We start from the raw sequence: 24,135 nt of genomic DNA on the forward strand, positions 1-24,135 counted from the left end.
TAAAGAAAAAGAAGATCATACATTGATAAGTGAACATTTCTTAATAAAGAACTGAATATTTCATGGGGTGTCCTAATTTTTTCACTTGACTGTATATACATATATATTTAACGTTTAGTGATAATTGTAAAGTACAGAATACAATTCAAACTGAAATACAATTCAAATGTTGCAGTGTGTGAAATGCACCACTAGATGACTGTCATGCAATATCTTGTGAAATTGAGTCCGTGGCTTGTCTAAAAAGTCAAACATGATATGCAATATATACTAAAGTGATTATAACACCATCTTTAGGTAATGGGTCACAAAAATATGAATGTATTTAAAAAACATTAATGTATTCATGTTAATGTATCCTTTATGTTTGAATAACACAAACCCAGCAAATAGAATAGTCTTTATTGTCATTATCCCTAACAATTACTTGTAAATGAGATTTACTTCTTTACAATCTAATTCTAAAAGCATCAGCATCATCTCCGGTAACCAGCATGCATGAAACAATTCCCGCTTGTAATTAATATCCCATAAACAGGCCTGGTTCGTAGTGGTGTACAAGGGCTTTGTTATGCTGCATTTTACTATTGTAAGACTACAGAAGAATAATGTGTCCTTTGGCCTCACTGTTAGGTATACACTTGGAATGTGCAGATTTCTAGTAACAATTCCACCCTTTAGATTGTCTTGCACATTTCGAAGTTGCAAGTTGTATCACGCTATGAATTTATTCAATGAAAATGAATCAAAAGTAAAAAGTTGAAGGCGCAAGGCCGATTAATAGGGGGCCTGCATTGTTAGCGTGGCCATCAAAGCTGACCGAGTGGAATCACAAAGAGCTTTTTTCGTTGAAAATTCTTGTTTTCTGAATCCTGAATTCTTTATAGATATGGACGTAAAACAGTCTTGATTCTTGGTTAAAAGCAAAACAAAAACAAAAAAAAACAAAAAAAAAGCGCATGTAGCATTTAATTTACGTAAATATGTCGAAGTACGATGCTAGTCTGTCAGTCAATGTGGCGGCCGCCATATGTAAACAGAGCTTTTCCGGTGAAAATCCTTGTGAATAAATACTTAAATCCCTGAATTCTTTATAGATATGAACGTAAAACTATCTCGATTCTTGGTTAAAAGCAAAAAAACAGTGCAGGTAGCATTTATTTTACGTAAATATGTCGAAGTACAATGCTAGTCTGTCAGTCAACATGGCGGCCGCCATATGTAAACAGAGCTTTTCCTGTGAAAATTCTTGTGAATAAATGCTTAAATCCCTGAATTCTTTATAGATATGGACGTAAAACAGTATCGATTGTTGGTGAAAAGCAAAAAATTAAAAAACAAAAACGTGCAAGTAGCATTTATTTTACGTAAATATTGCAAACTATGAGGCTAGTCAGTAAGGAAATTAGCAGCTGCCATATGTAAACAAAGAGCTTTTTCCGTAGAAATTTTTTGTGAATAAATGCTTAAATCCCCAAATTTTTCATGGATATGGGCGTAAAAGAGTTGATTCTTGGTTAAAAGCAAAAAAAAAAAACAAACGTGCAGGTAGCATTTATTTTACGTAAATATTGGGAAGTAGATTGCCAATGCTGTAGTGGCTAATTTCTCCCATTGATTTTTTTCCAACAGTGTTTAAAAAATGCATGCATGGTACGAAAAATATAATAATGACCTTGAATTCTCGAACCAATCTCTCCTGAGACAATCTTTCCTGTTTGTTTGCAGTACAGCTTTTGTACTTTTTTAACATAAATCCGGCTTTGGATCGCTGCTTTGTACTTGAAAGTGTAGCGCACTAGAGGTCGAATCTGACCCGTCAATATAATTATGAAGTCTATGCCTGGGCATTGCACAGAAAATTAAAACATTCACAAAGTACGTGCCTTCACTCCAAACTAGACTTGAGAAATATTTTAATTTTATCATGACACTAATGAAATAGAATAGTCATAATAAAAGGGTTGTTTTTGTTGTGTGTCCCTCTTTCATAACCTTAGCTAATTCTCTTTGACATCCTGATATGTTGCTGCATAGGTTTGATAACTACATTGTTAGTAATCATATTCAGAAGTGAAAGATAGCATGAATCGGTTGCATGTTTCAAAGTATGCCACCAGTTTATAAATGGTAATAGACACTGCATTGACTGAGGTTATAATTCTATAGCGCATTTTACTAAACGGATACATCATTCTATGCTTCACAAAAGGAGGGAAAAAACTACACACACAAAAAAAAGAAGACTAATTCAATATAAATAATCAAGCGATGTGTTAATTTCACCTTTAGCTGGCTTGTTGTTGTGTTCCCCCACGGAGATTCAATCACTGTAGCTTCTATTTGCATCTTCTTTGCACCTTTTTTTGGGTGTGAAATTTGTTATTAGAGTTTACTTGAACATGCACAACTGGTTTACGGCAAGGGACATATCACGACCAACTTTTTAGGATTCTAAAATTGTCCCCACCAACTTTGAAGCAACGTTATTTGCATTATATAATGAGTTCACTCATATTGGTGATTGAGATTGTCTTGCCATATGTTGTAAGGATAGAATAAACCAGTGTTTTTCAACCTTTTCTGAGTCACGGCACGTTTTTACATTGGAAAAAATCTCGCGGTACACCACACCAAAATGTTCAAAAATTACTTTCTGTACAATGTATTAAATTATAAAATAATTTCTCAGTATTATATCATTATATCATGTGTATATATATATATATATATATATATATATATATATATATATATATATATATATATATATATATATATATATATCAGTACTTACTCAATGTGAAACTTGAACCTGTTCAGATGAGCCGATATACTGGCAGGAATCTTCTTTAACAGCTCTCAATCACTTACAATGGCTTAGCAAGCAGGTAGTATTAATATCTCTGCCACAGTGTGGGACTTTTTGGATTTAGCAACAAGTTCGACAACAAGGTAGTTGGCTATCAGGGCTTTCTCATTTACCTTTGAAGTTTTTCCCCAAAAAGTTGCCCGTTTCTGCGTTTTCACCAAGTCAAACAAAATATTCCATCGACTTGTTTTGAAGCGACGGGTGTGTCGTTTGGAGTTGACGTTTAAGCTTGCTTGGCACCATGGCGCTGGATAGCTGCTCGTGTCGCGTTCAAGAACTGCTCAGATTTTTAGCCATCAGCCACCTTGCTGTCCTTGATAATGTGTTGGAATAAAACACAGAGGGAGGAATGACGGTCGTCTCATATGGATAAAATGGAAAGGACACTTTTGTGTATATCGACACTTGACGAGTCTAATCAAATGATGTACAGTGGATGTGCTGGGGTTCACATTGTTGCAAACAGCAAGGTGGCAACTACGCCCGACAAAGTGAAAAAAAAAAAAAGCGACATTGAATAATTTCTCACGGCACACATGACGACGCCGGTTGAAAAACACTGGAATAGACCTTACCATTATTAACTGAATTATTTTCATTATGTTCAGACTTACAGTACATATATCCCTTTTCACTTGCTGAATGTGCCGGTCCACTTTTTTCCCCTCAAATGCACGTTTGATTGGCTGATGACTTGACCCCCATCCCCCTCCCACACAGACACACACGCACACACAAATTTAAGTCAACAATATGCTGCCTCTTCCACCCCCTTAGAAGAGGAGTGATATTAAAAAAAATGTACAGCAGCAACCACTCTAAGTAATGTAAAAAAAGACATCAATGTTGTGGAGGTGGGGGAAACAACACTAATTTTGTAACTGGAAGTCCGACCTGCATGAGAGTTAGCATAACATTAAACTGTGTGAACTTGATAACCTGAAAAACAAATGCGTTCAGGCCAGCCTCTACAAGGAACACCGAATTCAAGCTAGCCGTCCCTCATTTGGATCATTGTTTGCATTATGTGCGTTACGGTAATCCATCGCAGTGGTTTAGGAGTACAAGTCCCTTTATTAAAAAAAAAAAAAATAGGGGAGCTATTCAAGAATGGGTTCACTTCAGGGGGACACTGACATGAACGTGAACTGACATGACAAATTTAAAAAAATCTGTGACATGAAATCACACATCAGAATTTCATGAGAGTACTTTGGTTCAAGTATTGGGATAGTCTAGTATGCATCAGGTATAGATCGGTTCTTGGATATCTCAGATTTTTTTTTTTAATTAATTTTTTTTCCAAATCACTATTATATCACAAAAATTTAGTTTGAGTGCAAGGGTACTCCAATGTCCCCTAGAAGCGGACCCATTCTTGGATAGCTCCAGGTTTTTCTTAACAAAGGGACGCGATGCATTACCGTAATGCAAATAATGCAAACAATGATCCAAATGAGGAATGGCGAGCCTGACTTCGCTGTTCCTTGTGGAGGCTGGTGTGACCGCAGTAGTTTTGCAGGTTAGCAAGTTCACATAGTTTAACGTTATGACACTTCAAAATGTTTCTTTATTAGTTTTTGAAAACTAAGATTAGAATCGAACGTTGTCTCACCTGAACCAATACACATCAAAGTTAGGATAAGTCAATTCAGATTTATTTTGCATTCATCATTTTTTCTATCAATTAATTATGTTCATATTCGTCAGAAATGTAGCCCTGACCCCCGTTGAATTATCTGTTTGGTCTTAATAACGTTCCGTCCCCAGCAAAAGCGTATGTGCAGGTTATGCTGTTACAGTGGGGCAAATAAGTATTTAGTCAACCACCAATCGTGCAAGTTCTCATACTTGAAAAGATTAGAGAGGCCTGTAATTGCCAACATGGGTAAACCTCAACCAGGAGGGACAGAATGTGGGAAAAAACACAAAAAACAGAAAATCACATTGTTTGATTTTTTTAAAGAATTTATTTCCAAATTAGAGTGGAAAATAAGTGTTTGGTCACCTACAAACAAGCAAGATTTCTGGCTGTCAAAGAGGTCTAACTTCTAACGAGGTCTAACGAGGCTCCACTCGTTACCTGTATTAATGGCACCTGTTTTAACTCATTATCGGTATAAAAGACACCTGTCCACAACCTCAGTCAATCACACTCCAAACTCCACCATGGCCAAGACCGAAGAGCTGTCGACTCTGTTTTTCTGCAAAGGGACCAAGACGACTGATCTATGTAAAGGAAAGAATAAATGGGGCCATGTATCGAGAGATTTTGAGTGAAAATCTCATTCCACCAGCAAGGGCATTGAAGATGAGACGTGGCTGGGTCTTTCAGCATGACAATGGTCACAAACACACAGCCAGGAGAACAAAGGAGTGGCTTCGTGTGAAGCATTTCAAGATCCTGGAGTGGCCTAGCCAGTCTCCAGATCTCAACCCCATAGAAAATCTGTGGGGGGAGTTGAAAGTCCGTGTTGCCCAATGACAGTCCCAAAACATCACTGCTCTAGAGGAGATCTGCATGGAGGAATGGGCCAAAATACCAGCAACAGTGTATGAAAAGCTTGTGAGGAGTTACAGAAAATGTTTGGCCTCCGTTATTGCCAACAAAGGGTACATAACAAAGTATTGAGATGAACTTTTGGTATTGACCAAATTCTTATTTTCCACCATGATTTGCAAAAAAATTCTTTAAAAATCAAACGATGTGATTTTCTGTTTTTGTTTTATTTTTGTTTTCCCACATTCTGTCTCTCAAGGTTGAGGTTTACCCAGGTTGACAATTACAGGCCTCTCTAATATTTTCAAGTGGAAGAAGTGACAAAATACTTATTTTCCCCACTGTATATCGTCCCTACCAATGTTGAGACCAAACCAATGCCCTTAGTTTATGGGGACATGTTGCGTCTGTAACATTGACATCGTTAAGCCTCAGCCCCCCTAAAATATTTTTAAGTCCCCTTAAATAATTTGGGTTGTTTTATTAAAAAATAATAATAATAATAATAAAAATAAAAAATTAAAAAAATGCTGAAATATTCACTATGAACTTGCCAGAATATTAGTTTGTCAATAATCATATAACCTGTCATTATTAACTTAAAAATAATCAAAAATCTGTCAATTTCAGTTTATACATAGAGTAAGGTAGAGAGCCAATCAGTTCGTCGCTATCCAATCCAGTCCACTTGTTCATATGGAGAACGAACACATCACTGCTAACCCACTCCACGTTTTCCCTGTTACCTGGCTCGCAGTCGGTTCCAGCAGCGTGTATGTGTGTGTACCTCTGACGCACACAGAGCAGAGCGTGGATAGATGGATGAAGGATGGACATAGGAAAGGTTTTTCACAAAATTGAGCATTTATCACTGCTGATAGTAACAGTTAGTTAGGTAGTTAATAAACCAAATGCTCTGTGTTTGACAAATAAAAACCTGGCTTGCACACTGCAGACAATCTCTACGCACATCTGATGGAGGTAGATTATTATTATTATTTTTCGATTAAAAAAAGTCATTTCAATCCCCCATTTTTTATCAAAGAAAAAAAGTGCTAAATGAAACAATACATTTGAGGCATTAAAAAAAAGCATTTGAACACTATTTCCTTTGATTGATTATTATTATTATTATTATTATTTTTTTTTTTAAGGAAAGTTTTATTTATTTTTTTATTTATTTGTAGTTTTATGTTTTGACCACATTTTCGGTAGGAGATTTTTGTGTTTATAATTCAATTTTAAAAGAAAATTCACTTACAGTAAATAAAAAAACAAATGGTTTTTTTGATCATTGAAAAAAATTTTTTGAAAGCAAAAAAATATTTGTTTGGGACACAAAAATTTGCATTTTGACACTTAATTTTTCATTGAAAATGTTTTCTTTTATTGAAGCAATCCTTTTTGCGTTTGAGCTGTATTATAGATAGGACATTTGTGTCTAAATCATTCAATTCCAAAAATAGTTGCTTCAATCAAAAAATATATTCTCAAGCAAAGAAAAAAATGCATATGCAAAAATACCCCCCCCCCCCCCCCCAAAAAAAAACAAAAAAACATTGATATATTATTATGTATTAAGTACTATGGATTTTTTTTTGGATTGAAGTTAAAAAAAAAAAAAGAACTCCTTTTTTTCATTTATTATTATTTTTGATTGAAGTTTAAAAAAAAATTAAACTCCTTTTTTAAAAATTTTTTTTTTTTTTTGATTGATTCAGACATGTTTGAGTGACAAGTGACTACACCAATGGCATATTTCTGAAAGGACCCAGACAGGTTACCCACAATATAGTTTTGGTATGCCGAAGTGAGCATTTCACCACAGCTGGCTTGAACAGCACAACTGGTTAGAATATTAGCTGTTTGTGAAGTTTTGTGGTTGTACTTTACGTTCACTTACATCCTGTACACGTTACTGTTCTTACAACCTAGTGACGCCCCTGGTCTCTAAATATATTAGAGTTACGGATCTCTGTTTTTTTTTTTTTTTTTTTTTTTTTTTTAAAATCTTTTTAGAATGAAAAAAAAAAAAAAACTACATAACAAGTCAGTTTTAGACATACGAAAAATATTTACTCAAGTAAAATACAAATAAGCAAGGGCGTAGGTTTGGTCTCAATAGGGACGATATAACAGCCAAATCTGCATGTACACTTTTTGCCGGGGCAGGACATTAATAAGACCAAACAGGATGGGGTGAAAGAGGTCAGGGCTACATTTCTCACCAATATGAACCTAATTAAATGATAGGCTAAATGATTAATGCAAAATAAATGTGTAATGCAAAATAAATGTGTATTGACTTATACTTTCACACTGTAAATTTAATTAATTAAAAATGTAATTTTAATGTCTTTATCTGATCATTTTTTTTTTAATTTAGTCGAATAATTTTCTCCATCTTGTTTTGAGTGTTAAAGGCTAATTATCAGATTATTGTGTCAGATTCTTCCACTTATTTTAGGTAAATACTCCAGTATTTGTTCTTATTAAGGCCGTTCATCTAAAAGTTGGTCATTTTTCACCTAAATCAAGAAAAAAATGCTTTCAAATGTTTTGAACAATATCTATTCCTGAAGAACATTTCTGACAAGTTTTTGAAATATTAAATATACAAACCTTTTGCTTAAAATTAGGCTTTCAAACGATTAAAATTTTTAATTGAGTTAATCACAGCTTAAAAATTAATTAATCGTAATTAATCGCAATTGAAACCATCTATAAAATATGCCATATTTTTCTGTAAATTAATGTTGGAATGGAAAGATAAGTCACAAGACGAAAATATACTGTACGTTCAACATACTGTACATAAGTACTGTATTTGTTTATTATAACAACAAATCAACAAGATGGCATTAACATTATTAACATTCTGTTAAAGTGATCCGTGGATAGAAAAACTTGTGGTTCTTAATAGATAAATGTTACTACAAGTTATAGAAATGTTATATCAAAACCCCTCTTGATGTTTTCGTTTTAATAAAGTTTGTAAAATTTTCAATAACAAAATAAACTAGTAGCTCGCCATTGTTGATGTCAATAATAATTATGGTGCTGAAACCAATAAAATCAGTGGCACCCAAGCGCCAGCAGAGGGCGGCAAAAAACAAAAAAACAAAAGTAGCAAGTGGAAATGACACTTTGGTGTCATTTTAATCTGTTTGAGCGGGTCATGTGCGTTAAATGCGTCAAATATTTTAACGTGATTAATTTAAAAAATTAATTAACGCCCGTTAACGCGATCATTTTGACAGCCCTACTTAAAATAAGTCTGTTAAGCTTATTTTCAGCTTGGTATTTTTCTTATTTCTTATTTCAATTACCTGAAGCGCTAGCAGATAATTTCACTTATTTCTAGTAGATTTACGCTGAAAACAAGGAATTTCAATTTTTTCTTTTTCTGTTTCCCAGTTTTAAAGAGGTGGGGTTTTGAAGTGCATATGTGTTGGTTTAGGTGTTACACCGTTCAATTCAAACCTTTGTTTTCAAAAACTACTAAAGGAACATTTTGAAAACTTACAGTATAGGTGTCTGGATTTTATAAGCAAATTTAAATTTCAATATTTGAACACAAAAGTGCCATGGAAAATGAATGAATGAAATTATATTAACTTACACAAGAAATACAAACTTGTTAATCATCTCTTTACTATCCAGGAATACAACAACAACAACAACAAATGGTTCTGCGCATACGCATGATGTTAAAAATGGCTGCGAATGCAGCGGTTCCAAAGTAAACACTACAAACTTTCGATAAAGAAGCAATATTTACTCACATTTGATCATAGACGGACATATAGAGAAGTTCTCCTCAGACACCTCCTGCTATGTGGCTGAACACAATTCAACTGCAAGCCGCTCTCTCACTGTTAACGTCTTCGCCGTGTCTTTAAGCATTTATTTATGCCATATTCATGTTGCAAGTGTATGTTCATGATGTAATTTGTTTATTTAGCACCTTTGGATAACATTGAGAGTCCAACTGAATGTAAAAGAGTGCTTATTCACCACCACAAAAGCTTCAGCAGCAATATAATATCAGGCTGAAAAATTTGACGGTACACCGGCTGTGAACGCGCGTGTGTGAGTGTGTGTGTCGGGAGGGGGGTCAAGTCATTAGCCAATCAAACGTGTGTTTGAGGGGTGAAAAATGGACTACCGCATTTGGCAAGTGAAAAGGGGTCAATGTAAGTCTGAACATATTGAAAGTATTGTAATTCACTTAATAATGGTAGGGTTAATTCTATCCTTACAACATGGACAGACAATCTAAACTAAGCCTGCAAGCAGGACCTAATGGGCCCTCGCAGTTTGGCGCAACTCGGACGTCTCGCAAGTCAGGGTTGTGGCAGATTGTCCCCCTCTCGTAATCTCATGAAACTCGCCTCAATTCAAGGGGGCGACACTGAGCTATTTTGTTGCGGTTTTTCGTAATGTCGCAAGATTATCGAAATTTACACAAAGCCGCATGTACGTGCAAAATTTGGTCAGTTTTCGTACATGTTCAGGCCTCCAAATATAAATTGTACTATAAATCGATAAAAACTTCACATTTGATCCAAAATACCCAATTTCCTGTTAGATCTGGAATATGAGTGCAAGAGAATTTTTGGAACAGTTTTGCATTAGGTACCAACTCCTCAAATTTCAATGCTCTATGTTGAAAAAACCTAATAGGAGAGGCCTTTTTTAAAACTCCTTTCTGTCATCACTAGTTGGCGCTGTAGAATTGATGCAAATGACACCTACAGGTCCCGTCAGAGTATGACTCTCAACAAGCACGGGAAGTTTGGCGCAGATATGTTGTTTATATGCCGAGTTATGACTGTTCAAAAATTTTTGGCGAGACTAAATGATGACATTCATTTTCACTTTCCTGTTGGACCCTTCTGCTTCAACCAAACCTCAATATTTTTCATCAGGCACCTGATCACGTCTTAAGGCTCCCCTGATGCAGGTTTGAGGTCAATAGATTTTTTTCCCTTGGAGGAGGAGCCTGTCTCATAAAAAAGGCATTTCCTGTTCCCACTAGGGGGCACGAGGCCTAATGGTTAAAATTTCAATGCACTCATGCTAAGGGTAGGATACCGCACATACTTGCCAGATATGAAAAAGATTGAACGTTGTGTCAAGGAGCTATTAGTCATTTACTGAATTTTGCCGAAAAAATGGCCGACTTTGGCTCCACGCCCAGGTCAGACCCATGAATGAAAACGCACCATTTTAAAAGCTTAAGATCTCATATGTCTCCTGAACAGTCTCACCATTTTTCAAGACGATCCAACTAACTCCCTCAGCGAAAAGGTCTTAAATGTGCACCCTGTAAATCGATAAAAAATTCACATTCGATCGAAAATAACCGATTTCCTATTGGGTTTGGAAGATGGGTGCCAATGCTTTTTTGAAGCAGTTTTGGACAAGGTATAGACTCCCCAAATTTCATCGCTCTACGCTGTAAAACCCTAATGTTTTAGGCCAATTTTAAAATTTCAAGGGGGCGCCACTGAGCCATTTTGTTGCATTTTTTGCAACATTGCATAATTATGGAAATTTAAATACTGCCGCACGTATTTGCAAATTTTGGTGAGTTTTTGAGCATGTTCAAGCCTCCAAATTGGCCGTTTTCATTTGCCGAGGGAAAAAAAAATCCTTTGCAGAACAATAGGGCCTTCGCACGCTTAGTGCTCGGGCCCAATTACCTAAATAATTGAAGTCATTATATAATGCAAATAAGGTTGCGTAAAAGTTGGTGGGGACAATTTGAGCATCCTGAAAAGTTGGTAGTGTTATGTCCCTACAATCCCTATGCAAACCTGCGCCCTTGCAAATAAGGAATACTTGAAAATTTTGGTTCAGTACCTACCAAATGTTTCTACTTTGTTCCTTCCCACTACAGCTAGAAATTCATTAGTAGACCTGTCTGTTCTCCAGTCAGGCAATAGACGTGGAAGGAAAAGAGCACTGAGCGTTCCGCTCAGTGATAGGCCCTCATCGATCACATGAGCTCTTCCTTATTCCACTGGGGGGACTCGTGGAGACCTGAGCCGCTTCATACACTACACCCCCACCCAGGGAGTGCTCAAATACAATCCACCGGACGAAGGTTCGCGTCAGATTTGCTTGTGTTATTATTGCTCTCGGGCAGGAAGAACGCGCAAGAGGGTCGACCGTGCTGTTGGACTGACCCAGCCCTCTCTGTCGGGGGGGAAAAAAGAAAAGAAACCGGCATTTCAACTGGTGTTTGGCTGCAGCCACGATGCTGACATGATGTGGAGACATAATTTCTCCCCTCCGTGGATGCAACAGCTTCAATGAAGTGATCTCATCTCTACAACTGGAGTCATTATCTTTTTTTGTTTCCAACTTTTACATTTTGACGTTTTACGAAGGATGAATCAGCGGAAAGAATTGAGCCTATAGTGCTCTTTCAAATCATCCCTCAAAAAACAAAAACATTTGTGCTTTTGGATGAAGTGCGTTTTGTTGTGATGCGTCTCTCCTCCATTTCCACTGAAACCACTTCGGATTTGGATTTTGCATTTTCAGAATGGCTCGTATTACTGAAGATCTCCCCACCCGCTATGGAGGGAGCACAAGCGGCGGCGGCGGCGGCGGAGGAGGCAGAGGCGCGCCGGGTGCCGGGAGAGGGGGTGCCCGCGGCGGAGGCGCTCCGGGCGGCGGCCAAAGGATGTACAAGCAGTCGATGGCTCAGAGAGCCAGGACAATGGCCATTTACAACCCGAACCCCGTCAAGCAAAACTTCTTGACTGTCAACCGCTCCCTCTTCATCTTCCGGGAGGACAACCTCATCAGGAAGTATGCCAAACGTATAACAGAGTGGCCATATCCTTTGCAGAATAGAAATACACAGACCCTTATTGGCAAGCTTTGTGATAATGCTCGTCACACGAGATAGTAAATGTCTATCAACAGTATACCTTGATTCCTGTCCGGGAAGCAATGGTTGCACCTGTCGCTCCAGGGCTTATCTCTGAACAACGTAAATGGTGCCTGAATAGGAGGACACGCACGCCTAATACAATATAATACAATACAGACGCTAAATGTGGTATTATTAAACAATTTTTTAAATAATGAAACATTACTTGCGTAAAAGAGCAGTGCGTATCACTGAAAAAAAAAAAAAAAAAAAACTAGTGGATTTACTTGATAAAATCATTGTAACAATTTGCACTTTAATCAAGTAAATTTCACATAGTAAAAGTGCAAATTGTTACAATGATTTTATCAAGTAAATCCACCAGTTATTTTTGTCAGTGTAAGAATAGGCCCCCTCCGTGACGTCCTTATGTAGTGTGTTGAATCGGGATGGAAAAGGCAAACAAACTAGGAGTTGATGCGCAGAAGCAGAGTTACAAGTCCTCTCCATGGTGCTGAAATCGCCCACGCCGCCTTCCGCGCCACGATACGAGGGCTGCAAAAACAAAACAAAACAATAACAACAACAACAAAAAAAACCAACATACCTATTCAGCTTCCTTAGTGTTTTAGTCATTTTACTTATTCAATTCAATTTTATTTGTATAGGCCTATATCACAACAAGATTGTCTCAAAGGGCTTTGCAGAGGCAATATGATACACAGTCAGAAACAGCAAATGAAATAAATAAAGCTCAAGTCCTGGGCATCCCCCATAGTTAGACCCTCCATGTCGGCAAGGAAAAACTCCAAAAACTACTACTACTATTAATTATTACTTATTAATTTATTATTACTAATTAATTATTATAATTATTACTACTACTATTACTTATTCAACCCACTCAGTGCCAAAGACGTGTTTTTCATGTCTAACTAATGCAGTGCCTATCAATTATTTTCTGTTACGCCCCCACCCCGGGAAGACGTAAACGTTTCTTGCCCGCCTAACTCTCTGCAGCCACTGTAAATAGTATCATTCGTCTATAAAATTATTATTATTATAAGTACACCTCTGCTTAACATTCTGCTTAACATTTTAAAGGAAGAACGTAAAGATCAACTTACAATAAAGTATAACTTTATTAAGAGTGTTTTGTTTGTAACAAAAAAGACAAAGCGCATCAATTTGCCTGAATTTGGGAAAAAAAAAGTCACATCCAAAGTGTAAAAATACACTCGAGGTACATTTCTTTTGAGCATTTGATCCTGAAAAAAGAAAATTAATACATCAATAAATAATAAATTCAAATTGATTAGCAACATTACCCCTGAGGACAATATGCCAAACAATTTGACCGAATAAACAAAAATTATTAGACCGGTGTTTTTCAACCTTTTATGAGTCATGGCACGTTTTTACATTGGAAAAAATCTCGCGGTACACCACAAACCAAAAATGCTCTAAAATGATGCTCTGTACAGTATATTTAATCATAAAACAGTTTCTCAATATTTATACTTACTCAGTGTTAAACTTGAGCCTGTTTAGATGAACACAAAGCCGATATCCTGGCAGTAATGTTCTTCAACAGCTCTCAATCGCTCTCTGCTTGAAAAGTCTTAACTTAACAGACAGGGGGACCTAAGCAATGTCTTTAACCACATCGGGGCCCAACATCTCAATGACAATAGCTTTGCAGGCAGGTAGTATTAATGTTGCGGCCATAGTGTGGGACATTTTATCAAGTTCAGCAACAAGGTAACTGGCTTTAAAGGCTTTCTCACTGCCCTTTGTACTTTTTCAAAAAAACGTTGCCCGTTTCTCTTTGTTTTTACGAAGGCTAACAAAAACATCCATCGACTTGTTTTGAAGCGATGGGTGTTTCGCTTGGAGATGTCATTAAAGCTTGCTAGGCACCATGGTGCTGTTGGATAGTTGCCCGTGTTGCGTTCAAGAACAGCTCAGATTTCTAGCCATCAGCCACCTTGCTGTCCTAGTCAATGTGTTGCAATAATCCACAGGAGCATTGACGGTCGTCACATATTGATAAAATGGAAAGGACGACACTTGACGAGTCTAATGAAATGATGTATGGTAGACGTGCTGGGGGTCCACATTTTCGCAAACAGCAAGGTGGCTGATGGCTAAAAATCTGAGCAGTTTTTGAACGCGACACAAGAAATACCTTGCTCATCCTCAACCTTCTACCTACTCTTTCCTTTGTGCTGAAAATCCGCCAATGACGTTAAAAAGATGCGATATCGGATAATTTCTCGCGGCACACCTGGAGATCTCTCACGGCACACTGATTGAAAAACACCGTAATAGACAAAACAACCGTGTCATTGGACAGAGGGAGAGTTTTTTTTTTTTTGCTGCAGGCAGTATCTGTCACACATAGGCTACGTCTACACTAGGACAGATAATTTTCTCCAGGATATTTTGCCGACTATTTTTGTACCTGCCCACACTTACGTTCAAGGTGCGTTTAAGGCTTCCTTACCCCCGCATCTGCAAGGTTCGCCTGCATTTGCGTAAACTACGCATGCGTTGAAAAAAGCAGCCTCATATGTTACACCATTGCCCGCGCGGTATACCTCTGAACCAGAAATTCATTACTCGCCGGCAGCAAATTTAGAAATTACTACACCTTCTACACTGTCATTATTTTGTGATTACTGTTTTTTCGTGAACGCAATTGAACATATCATGCAGGAGCGAGAGTGAAGGGACAGCACGCTCTGCTTTTACGAGCAGTCGGCGAGTTGTGATTGAGATAAATCGTTACAATCGATGCTCAGTTGCACTCTCACCCCATCAAAAATAACAAATAGAAGCATATGGTGTGGCGCTGCGTATATCTCCTGGAAGCCGCAACCAGTAGTGCTAGTGCATAACAGTGGCGATCCTGAAAGTGGCCACAGTTTTGACAGGCAGAAATGTCATGGAAAAAAACTGCATGCCTCTTTGACTGGGGGTACCACACGGTTCACTTTTCAGGGTTTAATTTTTCTCTACGTATTTTTATATAATCACATTCGGTCAGCATTGAGTTGGGAGGGACCGCCCCTCGGAGACAATGCGTGAGACGAGGTCTGTAAAAAACGCACATATCCGCGTCATCTGCGATGGGAGAACCACAAATGGGCAGTGAATTGAAGCTTATTATTCCAACGTAGTCTGAAGGTTCAAGAAAAATGTGTGGAAAAGAAAGGAGGAGCGGGAATGGCACGTCGTGATTGTCCACCTCCATTGTTTACGATGCCATCGCCATTTTTAGTGCGGCATGATGTCACTTCCTTAGTATCCGATAGTAGTACGGAGACAGCAGTCCATATTAAGCGGCGGGTAATATTACCCGCCTACATTATCCGTCTAACAACTAATCCGGCTAACAGGCATACCAGTGTAGCCGACATGCCGTATAGTCCAACTAATTAGATGTTTAAGGCCATTATCTGTTTAGTGTAGACGTAGCCTTAGACAACATGTGGCGGACTCAGATGCAGAATTCAGTCTTTTATTAACATAAATGGTCAGAGGCAGGTACAAACCGAGGTTGCTCCAGAAGGAGGAAATAACGGGCTATGAAACAAAAATGAAACAAACGAGAAACGAGAGAGCCAGGCAAAATGTATTATGTTAGACAACTGCAACAAAGGGCTAGGCATGAGGAAGAAAATAACAAAGAGCTTTGACAGAACACTATGAACTACTTAAAACGTAGAATACCATTGGCTATGAATACTAGCTTTGGTGGCAACAAAGGGCGAAGACAATTTGGCAAGAGACTAGGGAGGGACAAACATTTTAAACACATGAGGAATGAGGCACAGGTGGAAACAAAAGATAATCCTAATCAGACACAGGTGAGGCAGCAGGAAGGGTGAGTGCTGGAAACAGGTTGGTGAGGCTTCAAAATAAAACAGGAAGACACAGGACAATAAACCTAGACAGGACAACCCTCACCCAGGCTTGACAGTATCAGTTCATTTGCAATAATGTGGAGTTATTTTTTCACTCAGCAACTTGGAATGTTACTTTATTCCGAAGCGCGATATAGCGAGGGATCATTGTATGTTTATTATTGTGTTGGTGTAGTAATGTGCTTCATCCAAACTGCTGTTCCTCATTTTTTTGCCATATAGCTTAATGAGATATCCAGTCCGTGAGAAAAAAAGCTGCGTGCACCTGCACACCAATGCTATACCCTAATAATAAACACCTTAATCTAACTTTATGACACTATTTTGACTTGTGTGAAGGTGTATGTAAATGTGGCGGTCATCAGAATATATTCAAATAGTGATATGACATCAGCGGTAGACAATAAGGGAAATTCGCCACTGGCCCATAGATATTAATAATAATAATATTGACGGGACACGGAGCGCGGGGCCGCTTAATGGCGGGCCTGCATTGTTGGCGTGGCCGTCAAAGCTGACCATGTGGAATTGCAGACAAAGAGCTTTTTTCAATGAAAATTCTTGTGAATAAATGCTTAAATCCCTGAATTCTTTATAGATATGGATGCAAAACAGTCTTGATTCCTGATATGGATGCAAAACAGTCTTGATTCCTTGTTAAAAGCAAAAAAAAAAAAAAAACAACGTGCAGTTAGCGTTTATTTTACGTAAATATGTCGAAGTACGATGCTAGTCTTTTAGTCAATGTGGCGGCCACCATATGTAAACAGAGCTTTTCCGGTGAAAATTCTTGTGAATAATTGCTTAGATCCCTGAATTCTTTATAGATATGGACGTAAAACTATCTCGATTCTTGGTTAAAAGCAAAAAAAAAAAAAAAAAAAGTGCTGTTAGCATTTATTTTACCAAAAGATGTCAAAGTACGATGCCAGTCTGTCAGTCAATGTGGGGCCACCATATGTAAACACAGCTTTTCCGGAGAAAATTCTTGTGAATAAATGCTTAAATCCCATCATTCTTTATAGATATGGACGTAAAACAGTCTCGATTCTGGTTAAAAGCAAAAAAAAAAAAAGTGCAGTTAGCGTTTATTTTAGGTAAATATGATGCTAGTCTGTTAGACAATGTGGCGACAGCTTTACATCAAAAAGCTTTTTACGTTGAAAATTCTTGTGATAAAATGAAAATATAATAATTTCCTTGGACCCTCGAAAAAAATCACTCCTGAGACAATCAATCCTGTTTGTATGCAGTTTAGCTTTCGTACCTTTTCAACATAAATCCGGCGTTGGATCGCTGCTTGTGTTGCTGCGACCGACTGCGAATAACTGAAGCGGATTGTGGGATGGCCCCCTACTTGAAGGCGTGGGGCAGTGAAAGTCGAATCTGAGCCGTCAATATCATTATGAAGTCTATGACGGGTTCATTGACTCCGGCTTTTGATGTTCACTGGCCCCACTATCAAAACCACTGGCCCAGGTCAACGTGTCAGTTATTAATCCCAGTAATCACGAAAAAAATAAAACAATTTGCTTGAATAGCATAGATTTAATAGGTAGATTTAATGAAAAGTGCAGCAGAACAGTGCAAAAACATGATTCTAGGGCAAATAGTCCTATTCCAATTCCATAATTCCACAATCACTCCAGTATAGCGACATTTTTTTCTTGGGAGCCCCAGGGGGAGGCGGCCCATGGGAGAGCCCCATGTCTCGGCGAAGCATTCCTGTTTCTAACCCCTTACCGCCTTGGAAGTCTCCCCTTGCTCGGTTGTCGTGGCAACGATTTAGAAGTCAAAGACATGACTAAGACAGTTATGGCTAAGGATTTTAAAGCCAGACCATCGTTATGACTATTATTTTCTCTGTAGTCACGCGGATTAATTAACACGTTATGTTCATAACATAGGTTTCATACTCGTTAACTTTTGTCTAACTTACTTGTCTGCATATGTGGGAATTGATCTGCACACCTCACAGTAAACCTTGTTTTTTGTCTCATCGTAGCCGAGCCAATTCCAGCGGTCTCGTCAGGGGAGCGGAAACTTTCTCTCCCTTTTCTTTTCATATTGGATTTTGCTTTTCCTCAACTCCGACGGTGACTTTCTTGAGTGGCCTTTTTTTCCCGGTGCTTGGCTGAGTGCTGGGGGTTTCAGAAACATTTTGTTTTGTAGTATAATATTAGCTGGGTACCGGGGTACTGTCAATCAATCAGCAGCAGTAATCAGGTAGCTTGTGAACGAGGTGTGTTAACGACTTACAGAGAGCAGTGGCTGGCTGCATAGACTGTAAAGTTGTCTTCGATCGGGATAGCGTAACATCATCGAAACACTGAAACACTGGGAATTAATGTGAAATATGTGTATACTTTAAATCGACACATTTTTCTGGCCCCACCGGGCCAGTGGTTGGAGAATTCTGGTGGCTGTGATAGTTTTCAAATATAGTTGACCCCTGGACATAAAATGTTGTCCATAACTGAAATCTAAACTGTTGGTTTACAGTAAATGGCTTGCTTGTCAAAAATATTGTCAATATTGTGAATGGAATCAGACCCCTTTCAAATGATATGACAGAATTTTATATTGGTTAGCTTCCAGTGTTTTATGAGTATTTAAACTACATCTTAGCATTAAGGGTCATAAACTTGTTATTTCTTAGCATTTCATAACCGACCCCTCAATAAGACCTGACCCGTAGGCAATGACCTAGTGAAAATGGATCGCAGAATGAGCCAGCCATTGAAAATAGTTAGAAATGATCAACCATGTGGAAAGATCATGAGCGCATGTATAGGATGCTTTCTTTCTTTCCAGAAAGCCTTCAACCAGGGTATTATTGAAGGTTTCTGCTTTAATGGACTCAAGTTAAAATGTAACGGCATTAGTCATTCTGCGACATGCAGGCACTGTCGTTTCTCGAGAATACATCAGGAAATCCTTGTATTTCATTACAGTAGTACATTTTGGAATAAAAATTATATCACTATATGAGAGGAGCAAAAGAAAATACACTCTTTTATTCACTCTTCTAAAATATTTTTATATTTGAAGTGTTCTGTTTGAATCTCAGAAGTATGTATTTTAGGTTCATTCTGGGCTTCTCATTTTCTATTACGACTAGATTCTTGGTTAAAAGCAAAAAAAAAAAAAAAAAAAAAAACGTGCAGGTAACATTTATTTTACGTAAATATTGCAAACTATGATGCTAGTCAGTAAGGAAATTAGCGGCCGCCCTATGTAAAAAAATATTTTTCCGTTGAAAATGTCTGTGAATAAATGCTTAAATCCCTGAATTCTTTATAGATATGGATGTAAAACAGTCTCGATTTTTGATTAAAAGCAAAAAAACAAAAAACAAAAAACGGGCAGTTAGCAGTTATTTTATGTAAATATTGCTAACTATGAGGCTAGTCCGTAAGGAAATTGGCTGCCGCCAAATGTAAATGAATAACTTTTTCTGTTGAAAATCTTTGTGAATAATGCTTAAATCCCTGAATTCTTGATAGCTATGGATGGACGTAAAACAGTCTTGATTTTTGGTCAAAAGCAGAAAAGAAATGGGCAGGTAGCATTTATTTTACGTAAATATTGCGAACTATGAGGCATAGACCTCAAAACCTATTGACATGACACGGGAAATGGGACCGATTCGTAGGGGGCCTATTTTCAAAAACTTCAAATATTTACGAAACTAAAGCTGCTACTGACCTAAAACCACAACAGGCACCTACCTTAGCCATATATGAGTCTCCATGAGCAGCGGCATCAAAAAATTCAGCCGTTCCCTTATAAAATTCAGATTAATTATTTTTTTTATATAAGTATAACACAACTTAAAATGGCTATAAAAGTCTCAGATTTTGCAGTAGATGCACAAAAATAACTCAAAAATCAATTTAACATCAGAAACTTAATACTTGAGGAAAGCATGCAGAATCAATTATAAATAATATGTAAATAGATTATTAATAAATTCTATATACTACAATCACAATTTATAGAATAGAATAGCCCTTTATTATCATTATACGCTATATACTGATAGTGAATGAGGCTAGCGGCCGCCTGGCGTAACAGGATCTTTACTGGCAAAAATTCATAGGGGGCCTATCTCCGTCAAAGCTGACTGAGTGGAGACACAGACAAAGAGCTTTTTACTTTGACAATTCTTGTGAATAAATGCTAAAATCCCTGAATTCTTTATCGATATGGACGTAAAACAGTCTTGATCCTTGGTTAAAAAGCAAAAAAATGGGCAGTTAGCATTTATTTTACTTAAATATTGCGACATATGATGCAACGACACGTTTCAAAATGCATGGATGGCACGAAAAATATAATCCTTGAACAAATCAAGCCCGAGACAATCCTTCCTGTTTGTATGCGATACAGCTTTCGTATTTTTTTTTTAACCTAATCCTGCCGTTGGATCGCTGCATGTGTTTGAGAATAACTGCGACCGACTTCGACCGACTGAAGCAGAGTGTGTGACCGCCCCCCACTTGAAGGCTTGGCGCAGTGTTTGGGGAATTTGTCCCGTCAATGTCATTATGAAGTCGATGGTGGAGTATTTTCCACGACACACCAGACATGACACCCTGGCACAGTAGTGTGCCGAGGTGCAGTGGTTGAAAAACACTGCAGTAAACAGACTGGTCTTTCCTCGTCTCCCTCTGTATTAAAAGTCAAAGCCAAACCCTACATACGCTTTGTCATATTTCCTCATATTAGCTCTTCGTATCTCCAGTGCTCTTTGCTGTGTGCTCTTGTTTGATTCAAAAATACTGCGCACACTCTGAAAATGAGAGCGGCACTATCACTACCACCCACTGAGTGGATGTGCAATCACACTTATAGTAGTGGGAAAAAAAAGTGTTCGCGAGGTCACATACGCCACCCCTGGCATCGCTCTTTGCCCTCTACTATTTGAGAAGTACGGGGTTAATTGAAGACACTATAAATTTAGTTGAGAATGTGACATTGAATGGTTGCTTTTGAAGGAATCTGACCTTTTAGCCAGATTACCGGAATCAAGCCAGCCGAACCGCCGGACCTGACAACCTGGCCAAAAGGCCAAAGGCTTTGGAACACAATTTGACAGCAATCATACAGCACAGAGGGACCCTGGCGTTAATTCAAGGTCACCATATCATGAGTCAACAAAAGGTTCCCGAGAAAAAAAATGACAATGCTTAGTTAAACATTCAGTTTTTTGAAGGCTATAGCGGGATGCGCCGTGGGCAGGAAGAAGGGTGTGTTTGGGATTTTTGTCTCTTTGTGGATTGGACAGGAGGATTCCGGAGTTACTGTTGTCAGAGCAACGAGGATTGTGGATTTTGCCACCTCGGCGTCAAAGGGGCTCTTGGAGTCTTGTCAGTTGTGTTATCAGTTTGATATCGGCTGTTCTCCGGTGTTCCTTGTGTCGGGACAGGGCGTCCCGCCATTTGCTCTGGACTACCCGAGAGAACTGATTGCGAGAGTTGGTGGTGCAGATGGGGGCCTGTCAGTGTCAATCTTGCTCAGTCAGTTGCATGACGCACACGTTGGGCTTCTGTGATAAGAAGGCGTCATGTATCTCTTATGCCCTATATTCTGCTTGTTTTATTTTATTATTATCATTTTTTAAAATTTATTTCATATTGTGTGTGTCAGAGTAATACAAACAGTCGATACGAAACGATAATATTCCTTGATTGATTATATTAAGTGTGTTAGAATAATGCAAACAGTTTGACGGTGCCTACGAGAAAAGCGACTATCTTCTTCACTTGTCTGCGATTGACTAGTGACCAATTCGGGGTGTACTTTGCCCATGAACCTAATGCTGATATGCAGACGAAAATGGATGTTAGTATACTTGAATTTCCTGCGGGATAATAAAAAAGTTTGTATCTAGTTTAAGAATGAACAATGAGTGTATGAAATAATGGGTGTAGTCTAGACTCTAGACTAATGAATGAATTGACTTTTGTCCATATAGTGTACTTTAAACTCCATTAGATGTTGTTTGAATGATTCATGTTATAATGAAATGAATGCTGCTTGACTTTCAAGTGCTCCTTAATCCTCACACTCCATTTGAATACATGATCCTGGCAACAATCATCGCCAACTGTATCGTCTTGGCCCTGGAGCAACATCTACCTGCCAGCGACAAGACGCCTATGTCGGAGCGCCTGGTAAGTGTGATCTGTTCTCACACTCTACTTTTAGACCACCGGATGAGCAGCTGCTACTTTTACTTTAAAGAAATCATTTTCCTCATTGGATTGAAATATTTTATGCAATGTTTCTTTGGTGAAGAGTGACAATGGTTGTACAAGTGTTTGTTAAAGTGCCAAAAACTTGGGACTGCATAGGAGCGTTGAAAAATTGTCTATTAATATTGGGCAAAAAGGAAATAGCATTGTTATAGGTTAGCTGCTTGTTTTCTTTCGGTTGCACATTATAGTTTAAAATAGCAGGTGTTACAAAGAGCCACAGCTTTGTGTGACTAACTTAATGAATTCCTGTCACATTCACCCACCTGCTTCAAATGGTCTCCACAGCTGCGACGTGTATTCAGCACACAAGATTGTTATGACGAGGAAAACAACTAACAGTCGGGAGCCTGGAAAGTAGCAAGAGTTATTAAGACAAAGAATGATCCCGTATGGAAAAGATATATATAATATTTATAAAGTTCATATCTGTTTTATCCAGAACTTGTATGTAAAGTATGTGACACTCAAACCACATTAACGATCCTTCGTAAATTTGTACAATACGACTCACAATTTGGAACTTAAAAGAACAATAGTTGACAGGAATTGCACATACAATATCCTTAGTAGATACCGTAATTTTTGGACAATAATCCTTTAAACTTGCGGTTTACAGTCCAGTGCGGCTTATTTGTTGATTTACCATGTACACTGCTGGCCAAAAGTATTGGCACCCTTGCAGTTCTGTCAGATAATGCTCAATTTCTCCCAGAAAATGATTGCAATTACAAATGTTTTTAAAATTTTTTTTTTTAGTAATATCTTCATTTATTTTGCTTGCAATTAAAAAACACAAAAGAGAATGGAATTTTTTTTAATCATTATCATTTTACACAAATCTCCAAAAATGGGCCGGACAAAAGTTTTGGCATCCTTTAAAAAATCATGTGACGCTTCTCTAATATGTGTAATTAACAGCACCTGTTACTTACCTTTGGCACATAACAGGTGGAGGCAATAACTAAATCGGCCAGTTAAAATGGATTAAAGTTGACTAAAACTCTGTCCTGTGCCCTTGTGTGTACCACATTGAGCATGGAGAAAAGAAACAAGACCAAAGAACTGTCTGAGGACTTGAGAAACAAAATTGCGAGGAAGCATGGGCAATCTCAAGGCTACAAGACCATCTCCAAAGACCTGAATGTTCCTGTGTCTACCGTGCGCAGAGTCATAGCCCATGGCACTGTGGCTAGCCTCCCTAGATGTGGACGGAAACGAAAAATTGGTGAGAGATTTCCACGAAAGATTGTGCTGATGGTATATAAAGAACCTCGACGAACATCCAAACAAGTTCAAGCTGTCCTGCAGTCCAAGGGTACACCAGTGTCAACCCGTACTATCCGTCGGCATCTGAATGAAAATGGACTCAATGGTAGGATACCCAGGAAGACCCCACTTCTGACCCAGAGACATAAAAAAGCCAGGCTAGAGTTTTCCAAAACTTACCTGAAAAAACCAAAAATGTTTTGAAAGAATGTTCTCAGGTCAGATGAGACAAAAGTAGAGCTTTTTGGGAAAAGGCATCAACATAGAGAAAAAAACCGAGGCCTTCAGAGAAAAGAACATGGTCCCCACAAAATGGTCCCCATAGTCAAACATGGTGGCGGTTCTCTGATGTTTTGGGGCTGCTTTGCTGCCTCTGGCACTGGACTGCTTGACCGTGTGCATGGCATTATGAAGTC

At 38.1% G+C, this 24,135-nt stretch overlaps 1 protein-coding gene across 8 annotated transcripts in view; it reads left to right on the forward strand.

Moving 5' to 3' along the window:
* Positions 1 to 24,135, forward strand: part of cacna1bb (calcium channel, voltage-dependent, N type, alpha 1B subunit, b) — a 411,213-nt gene that overhangs the window by 12,181 nt on the left and 374,897 nt on the right. For all 8 annotated transcript variants that reach the window (XM_057818689.1, XM_057818692.1, XM_057818685.1 and 5 more), the window contains 2 exons: positions 11,928 to 12,223; positions 22,263 to 22,369. In XM_057818689.1, coding sequence (XP_057674672.1) covers positions 11,928 to 12,223; positions 22,263 to 22,369 — 403 coding nt within the window. The remainder of the gene's footprint in view (positions 1 to 11,927; positions 12,224 to 22,262; positions 22,370 to 24,135) is intronic.

The sequence above is a fragment of the Corythoichthys intestinalis genome, chromosome 17 (genome assembly GCF_030265065.1).
Source record: "Corythoichthys intestinalis isolate RoL2023-P3 chromosome 17, ASM3026506v1, whole genome shotgun sequence".
In the NCBI taxonomy this organism is placed as follows: domain Eukaryota; kingdom Metazoa; phylum Chordata; class Actinopteri; order Syngnathiformes; family Syngnathidae; genus Corythoichthys; species Corythoichthys intestinalis.